The 8,992-nt window shown below is 33.4% G+C and overlaps 1 protein-coding gene across 4 annotated transcripts in view; it reads right to left on the reverse strand.

Annotated features, from left to right (window-relative positions):
* Window positions 1-5,916: 5,916 nt before the first annotated feature.
* LOC106685425 (zinc finger autosomal protein) overlaps window positions 5,917-8,992 on the reverse strand; it is a 15,103-nt gene continuing 12,027 nt past the window's right edge. For all 4 annotated transcript variants that reach the window (XM_014428078.3, XM_014428077.3, XM_014428079.3 and 1 more), the window contains one exon: window positions 5,917-7,746. In XM_014428078.3, coding sequence (XP_014283564.1) covers window positions 6,464-7,746 — 1,283 coding nt within the window. In that variant the 3' untranslated portion in view covers window positions 5,917-6,463. The remainder of the gene's footprint in view (window positions 7,747-8,992) is intronic.

Raw genomic sequence — 8,992 nt, forward strand, 5'->3', positions numbered from 1 at the left:
CGGTCTTTAAGTAAATTTTTTGTTTCACCAATGTAGGATGCATTGCAATTAGAAGTGGAACAAGGGATACGGTACACAACCTGGGAACGGTATTGAGGAGGAATTGGATCTTTAAGATTGTTTGATTGGTAAAGTTTGTTATGGGCTTTGAGGGCTAGACGGAGGTTAGGGATGGAGGAACGTAATGGTTTTTGAATGTTTTCTATAAGAAAGGGGATGTAGGGTAATGATCTGTATAGGAGGATAGAAAAAGATTGCAGAGAATTTTGTGTAAGATAGGGTACGGTTTTTATAATTGTAAAAGAGTTTGTCGATGATTTTTGGAGGGAAGTTGTTGTTTAAGAGAATTTGTTTAATGCGGAGATAGTTATTGTCATGAAATTGGGAATCAGCGATGGAAAAACCACAATGAATAAGATTGTTGGCTGTGTTTAGTTTTTGATGGTAAGGATGTTGGGAGTGATAATTTAAAAGTCTTCCTGAGTAAATTGGTTTTGTGTACCAATCGGTGGATAAAGTATTATTGGCGATTTTTATGATGATGAGGTCAAGAAATTGTAGCGAATTGTTTGTTTCTGATTCAACTGTAACATAAGCGAAGATGGTGGGAATTGAAGGCAAATAAGATATCGGTGATTTTATTGGGATTCAGTATTAAGAGAAGGTCGTCAACATATTTTTTAATAAAAATTATGTCATTAATGAACTGTGGGGTAACGGAGTTTAGTAAATCGTTAAATACGATATTGGAAAGATCGGGGGCTAAAGAATTACCCAAAGCTAGGCCTGAAATTTGTTAAAAAAATTGACCCTGGAATGTGGAATGTAGCCGGATTCACAACAATGTTGGAGAGAGTTGAGGTAGGAAGGAAGGTCTAGAGAAGTATGTGGTTCAATGGTGGACCAGTTGGATTCTACTAAAATTAGGACTTTATCTATGGGGATATTGGTAAATAAACTTTCAACGTCAAAGGAAGTGAGAATGTAGTGGTCTAGAATAGTGAGGTCTAATAATTGATCGCGGAGGTGAAACGAGTTGTGAATGTCATATGGATTGTCATGGCTAAGAACTTGTAAAGAGGGCAGTAGGTATTTACTAAGTTTAACGGCGAAGGAATTGATATTAGAAGTGATCGGACGGAGGGGGTATTAGGTTTGTGAATTTTGGGAAGGCCATAAAAACGGGGGGCAACTGAATTATAAGAGATGAGGTTTCTGTATGTGAGATAATTAATAAATTTAGAATTTAAGAGATTTTTAAGATGTTTGTTAAAGGTTGTTTTTAATGAAGGTGTAGGGTCACGGGACGTAGTGATGTATGTGGAATGATCGGATAGGAGTTGTGTCATTTTTTTCATTATAGTCCGAGCGGTTCATAATCACAGTCTTGTTTCCTTTGTCGGCTTTGGTGATAATAATGTCATCATGCGAACTAAGGAAGGATCGGGTGAAAGAAAGGTCTTTAAAGAAAAGGGGAGAAAATTTGGAAGAAAAGGATGGAGGGTGTTGAAGGTAATTAGAGATGGTATTGCAAATAGTAGTGCGTGATAAGTCTTTACTCTCATTAGAATGATGAAATGGGGGATCTTTGTGAATGTATTCTAAGTCAGTGAGTAATTCTGAAATAATTTTTGGTGAAGATTTGGGTATGGAGGAATTAGGACCTAGGCTAAGAATGTTGAGTACATTGGAGGGAAAAGCAGTAGATGAGATATTAAGGACCCAATTTTCTTGACCTGATTCAACTTTAGCCCCCAATATTTCCAATATCGTACTTAACGATTTACTAAACTCCGTTACTCCACAGTTTACTAATGACTTCATTTTTATTAAAAAATATGTTGACGACCTTCTCTTAATATTGAATCCCAATAAAATCACCGATATCATATTTGCCTTCAATTCCAACTATCCTCGCTTACGTTTTACAGTTGAATCAGAAACAAACAATTCGCTACCATTTCTTGACCTCCTCATCACAAAAAACGCAATAATACTATATCCACCGATTGGTACACAAAACCAACTTACTCAGGAAGACTTTTAAATAATCACTCCCAACATCCTTACCATCAAAAACTAAACACAGCCAAAAATCTTATTCATCGTGGTTTTTCCCTCTCTGATTCCCAATTTCATTACAATAACTATCTCTGCATTAAGCAAATTCTCTTAAACAACAACTTCCCTCCAAAAATCATCGAGAAACTCTTTTACAATTATAAAAACCGTACCCTGTCTACACAAAATTCTCTGCAATCTTATTCCATCCTCCTATACAGATCATTACCCTACATCCCCTTTCTTATAGAAAACATTCAAAAACCATTACGTTCCTCCATCCCTAACCTACGTCTAGCCCTCAAAACCCATAACAAACTGTCTTTCATTTACACCAATCTTAAAGATCCAATTCCTACTCAATACCGTTCCCTAGTTGTGTACCGTATCCCTTGTTCCACTTCTAATTGCAATGCATCCTACATTGGCGAAAAAAAAAATTTACTTAAAGACCGCATAACCAAGCACAAATATTCCGTCTCCTCAGTAACTTCATGGTCAAACCCACCATACTAGCCTCTGTCCCTAACCACGACAAACGATTACTATCCGAAAGCATTTTTATACAATTAGAAGCTTTCCCAGTCAATCACAAAACAGATAAACAAAACCTATCCCTAGCCTATTCCCAAATAGTTAATTTATTAAAGCACCCATCATTTGTTTTCTTTTATCAATCATTATCTATTTTCAATTTTATTGTTTATAAAAATATTTATTATTCTTATTAATTTGTATTTATAATTTTTTTAACACTTTGGGCTCCGTATTTTTACATATCACTGGTTTTATGTTTTTCTTTTAAGCAATAACTTGACTTTTTTATCATTGGTATTTCATATCAACTGTTGTGTCATAATGGTCTTTCTTGACAGTTACATTTCTAGCGAACCCTTTGTCTAGTAGCTCTCTCTAGTGGACTTTTCAAAAAACTCATACATCAATCAGTTGCAGACCTACCTTCTACGCCATGGCGTGAGTCTCCTTTCTCGTTCTCATAATTGTTACATTATTCTTTTCCCATTCTCCATATTCTACCTCTTTCCTATTGTATATATATATACTTTTAAGTATAGGTATATAAGTTAATACTCACACTGTAATTCAGATATAAGCCACTCACTATTTTCATTGTCTGTCATATTGTTCAGTTTGTAGATTCAAGTTATTTATTTATTTTTTCAGTTTTTTAGACACTGCTTGCATATCTTATATTATACATATCTTCTTACCTACATGATATTATATTTCATCTTTCACTGTTTTCAATCTACTACCATCTAATTCCACGATTATCAATCAATTAAAAAATTTTTTTTACTATTCAATTATCAGTTATCAATTTTTTATCATTTATGATTCAATTCAATATTTTGTATAATTCTAAATCTGTTTGTATACTATTCCTTATCAATTGTATGTTTCTCTAAATGTTGTTGTTATCGCTTTTGTTGTATAGTCCTAATGAAACCTGAAACTCAGGTCGAAACGTCGGCATAAAATAAATAAATACGGTTTTGTTTATTTATGTTGTTCTTTGCTGACCCACCCCCCGACAAACTTCTCCAATCATTAATCTACGGTCAACCATCTACACCTCATTATAAATAAATATGGTTTTGTTTATTTATGTTGTTTTTGCTGACCGCACCCCCGACAAACTTCCCCAATCATTAATCTACGGTCAACTATCTGCACCTCATAATTCTTAACAGTTTTTTTATTGTCATTGTCGCATTTAAGTATCCGATATTTTCGGTTTTTTGAATTTGTATAAAATCGGGGTCGGAGGTCTCATTTTCTGATGCCCCCCTTGCTGCAGACACCGGAAGACCCCGAAGACTCCGCCTCTGCGATGCCGTCTAAATTATCTATTGTAGCATGCAAGATAAAACCTGGACTGCCCCTACTACCACCTTAGAGCCCAGGACTAGCTAGCCAACCTCCGAGATAGAAAGACGTTCTTCCGGACACCTGAAGCGAAGTATATGTCTTCAACATTCCGTCAACTAGTCTACCTGGACGAGGGAAGCTCCAATCAGACACAGAAGTGACCGCGACAGCGAAACTTCCAACATAGTCACTCAGATAAGCCAATATTATAATCTATGAGACCACCTGAGTTCTGTTCTTAAATCATATAATCAAAATGATTACTAAACCTACACACTAACCCCAGTTGCCCCTTCAGGGAATTAATATTTGAATAATGAAAGTATATTTTTTTGACAGAAAAGGTGTATTTTATTATTATTTATAAAAGGTGTATTTTATTATTATTTATAAAAGGTGTATTTTATATTAAGTGTATTTTTTTGACAGAAAAGGTTTCACATTTTCAACCACCCCTTTGTACCACTGCTCATATACAATTTAAAAATACAATCAGGGTACCTGAAGTAAGGTGATTAAGATTCACGAAGTTATTTTCATTAAAAGTCATGAAAATTCACGCTTAGTAAGGACATTTTGTTTCCTCACTATCGCTTTATATTCATTAAGTAATTTAACAAACAAAATTGCACTCGAATTTTATATTCTAGAATATAAGGGGAAAATTGGTTCTATATCTGTATATTTCAGCTGAATCGGTATTTGGGGCAAAGGTCGGACCTTTGATCCATTTTTTATTGAAATTTTCAGTGATTTTGCGGATTAGTACCTGGTTTGTGACATATTGATTTTTCAGATTACGTCCTCCACTTTTGCTTACACGAACTAAAGTATTTTCCTTTTGTTTTGTTTTTTTAAGGTGATTTTTGCCTAGTTACAGGTTACCAACCTATTCTAATCATGGTAGGGGATCAAGTTTTTCATTTTGTGGGACCGCCACTTAAGAAAAATAGGCAACGCCCGCAGACCTCAGAACCATAGACAAGCACCTTTACTACTGACATCAAGACAACTGGTGAGCCAAGTCATATACAGCAGACAGAGTTGAGCAAAAATTAGCTATAGTCAAAACTATAACTAAAATTGCCATTCATTCAATAATAAGAGTCGTATACATTGCGATTTTAGCAATTAGTTTCATCCATTCCTATTTTTTTCTCACCTCTGACAGCAGACACAACACTGTTTTTCCCAAGTACATTCACCATATTTCCTTAACTCAGACCGCTCTTAAAATGCATTAAACACAGGAGATTGATTTCATAAATTCTCACTAACTAACTCTCATAATATCAAACCCAAATCAAAACACATACATTGGGCTTAGAAAGAGCTTCGCCATCGTAGGGGGAATTAACCCTCAGGCCACAACGGGATACAAATAATACTGCTTATAGTTATTATATGTAAAACATTATTAGTAGCCCAAAATCTTTTGCTCATGACTCAGGTCATTCACTAACTTAGATGTATAGTAAGAAACCGTTTTTTTTCTTCATTCTTTACTTCCATGTTACTACACTGCATTGTGTCCATAAGCTCAACTAAAATTTATATTTTTTATTATTTAAAGGTCCCAAGATATATAATAACAATTTAATGTAATATAACATAATAAAATCTATTTCATTTCAACTTATACAAATATAAATTCAATTAAATAATTAACGTGATTATAACAAACAATTTGTCAGTATTTATTTAATGTATTACTAATTTTTAACAAGCCACATATTGTGTGAAAAAAATAGTGAAACATAGACGACCTTTCAGCTTTTAACAACTAATGACTGCTCTGACAAACTTCATCACTTTTTTACAAATCAACTTTGATGTAGGCTTCGTAACAGAATTGCACAAATTATCACTTGACTCAATAATAAATTAGTGGGTCATACCTTTATAATTAAGACAGGACAGTATTTTAGATAAGATTTGAATATTGCTGCTTTTGAAGTGACATTTTCTGACCAGTTTCTCTCAACTTATTACCTTCATTCAGTTAGCAAAGAACATTCTCTTTCAGATTTAATGTCATATTAGATGGTAAATTCTAAGGAACTCGAAGTAACTTTCACAGCAGCTGAGGCATTAATTAACTCCCACATATCAATAAGAATTTCTGAGTCAAAACCATTTAACATCTCTGTTTTAACTCCGCCATTTTTGTGATGTCTGATGACATCTCACAGTGGACATATACGATTTGGTATAGTGGACCAGTATAACAAACAAAGCCAGATGAAACTTTCTTTAGCCACAATAAGATTATAGATGAGGTTTCTCATCCATTTGAGGGAGTACAACTTATATATTTTCCCTTTTCCATTTTTATTGGGCTCCTCTCACTGGAACTGAATGAATACCACGCGCACGATTTTAAATTCAACTAATTCAAACATTTTGAGACCATCAGACTCTCCTTTATCTCTTACAAGATGATAAATAAACTCTTTGAAGCATTAAAAAATGCCTTTTTCAAATCACAAGGACATGAGTGTTATTTCTCTCAAGGATGGTTTGACATTATGTGTGTTCTTAAAGAGCTGCTTCTAACTGTTCCATAGCTACAATGAGGACACTGATATGGTTTCTCATTTGTATGATGGGCCATAATATGTTCCTTCAAAGAACTAGATCGAACAGCTTTGTAGTTGCAATATGAACACTCATGCGGCTTTTCCCCAGTGTGATTTGCCATAACATGCCTTTTCAAAGCATTCGCAGTAACAGATCTATAATCACAGTCAGAACATTGATGAGGCTTCTCTCCAGTATGGTTGCCCATTATGTGTATCTTTAATCTGCTACCTAATACTGTTTTAAAGTCACAGTAAGGACACTGAAAAGGCTTCTCATTAGTATGATGTGCCATAATATGAGTCTTTAAAGTTCCTGCTTGTACTGCTTTATAATCACAATATGGACACTGATGAGGTTTCTCTCCGGTATGATTAGCCATTATATGGGACTTTAAACTCTTAAGGCTTGAATTGGAATAATCACAATAAGGACACTGATGAGCTTTCTTATCTGTATGGCGCGACTTAATATGTTCTTTTAAATAACTCGACTGAACCGCTTTATAATTACAAAGAGGGCAATGAAAAGGCCTCTCACCAGTGTGGATAGTCATTATGTGCCTATTCAAAGCAGCAACTGTAATAGACCTGTAATCACATTGAGAACATTGAAAAGGCACCTCTTCAGAATGATTGGTCATTATATGCCTCCTTAAGCCAACAGCAGTAACAGATCTATATTCACACTGCAAGCACTGATGGGGTTTCTCTCCAGTATGCTTGGTCATTATATGTTGCTTTATTTTACTGGATTGCACTGCTTTGTAATCACAATGAGGGCACTTATGTGGTTTTTCTCCAGTGTGGTTGGTCATTACATGCCTCCTTAAATTACCACTGTGTACCGTAGAATATTCACAAAAAGCACACTGATGTGGCTTCTCATTTGTATGATGTGTCATAATATGAGCCTTTAAATTACCTGCTTGTACTGACTTATAATCACAATGTGTACATTTATGAGGCTTCTCTCCAGTGTGGTGGGACATAATATGCCTTTTTAAATTCCTGTGGATTGCAGTTTGAAAACTACAATGATGGCACTGATATGGTTTTACTTCCGGATGCTGTGACTTCATGTGTTTTCTCAGAGCCTTAGCTAATACTGATCTGTATTCACACAGTGTACACTGTTTATATAACACTTGTTTATTTTTTGTTTTCCCGTTACTAGCATGAGTTTGCCGGATATTTCTAGATCCACCTTCATCTGAAACAGAAAAGAAAACATAAATAGTAATAATAATAAACATTTTTATTTGCATCTTAGCAATTATTGGGGAAAAAAAGACAATATATAGTCACACCCCAATTTTCTTAGTGTAAAACCAAAATTATAGATAACTCTAATAATAAAAAAAGGATTTCCTATCAGTAAAAAACACATTATTACTCAATAAATTATAAATAAACCTACACACTAATTTACAACATGAACAAGTCATTAATTGTTCAAAATGAGTATGCTATATATGTAAAAGAATAAAAAAGTAATTACAACATTTGAAAATAACTAGCCATTTTTCTTTTATAATTTTTTTTTAATATTTCATGTAAAAAAAGTTTGTCTGCCACATAACACTTCATTTTTGTGTATTTTTTATTAATAAACAGGAGTTGACTTTACCAATATTATACTTAAATCAGGATACTAAACCATCATTAGATGTCAGTAAATGGTATTCAAAGAAGTTAAAAAAAAAAAATCTTAACGATAAACTTCTAGAAAAGTTCAAATGTTATTGTAGTATTTTATATCTGCATGAAATATGAAGATAAAAGGTAAAACAGAAATAAAAAGACTTGCATAACTGCATGTATTTATACATTTAAAAAAAAGTACATTTATCAATCTATTAATTAGACCAATAAAACAAATAAATATTTTACAAATTAAATTACAATATTTTTTTTAAGTGACAATTCAGAACAATATATTCAGTAATTCTGTAAAATGGGTTGATTAAGACTCAAAAACTTTATGAAATTAAAAAATCATATTATGTAAGATAGAACTGCAGGATGGTCAACTTCTCAGATAAAAATATGAAGGAGAAAAAAAAAAGCCACTTTAACTTCCTTGGCATAGAAATTTTAGCCAACTTACCCAGTAAATAATACCTGGCATTCCCACAAATTTTCCTTACAATACTTAACTAGAAATTCGTAAATATTTTTTCATAAATGAAAGATAATTTCAGTCAGACTTTACAAAAAAGAAATTAATGAGCACAAAAAAAAGAAACAATTTTTGGAAGATTATTGATTGACCGTGTGTAAAGATGAAAGGAATATGGTCCAGGTGCGGTCAAAAAAACTCAAATAGTAGAATTATACTATTTTAATAAGCCAACGTTTCGCCCCACGTTGCAGGGCTTTAAACAGGGGAGTAAATAGTAAATTTAAAGGGTAATAGTAACAAATAGATAAGAAAAGAAATATTAAAGAAAATACAA

Source organism: Halyomorpha halys, unplaced genomic scaffold (genome assembly GCF_000696795.3).
Source record: "Halyomorpha halys isolate HHAL.00 unplaced genomic scaffold, Hhal_1.1 Scaffold691.1, whole genome shotgun sequence".
Taxonomy (NCBI): domain Eukaryota; kingdom Metazoa; phylum Arthropoda; class Insecta; order Hemiptera; family Pentatomidae; genus Halyomorpha; species Halyomorpha halys.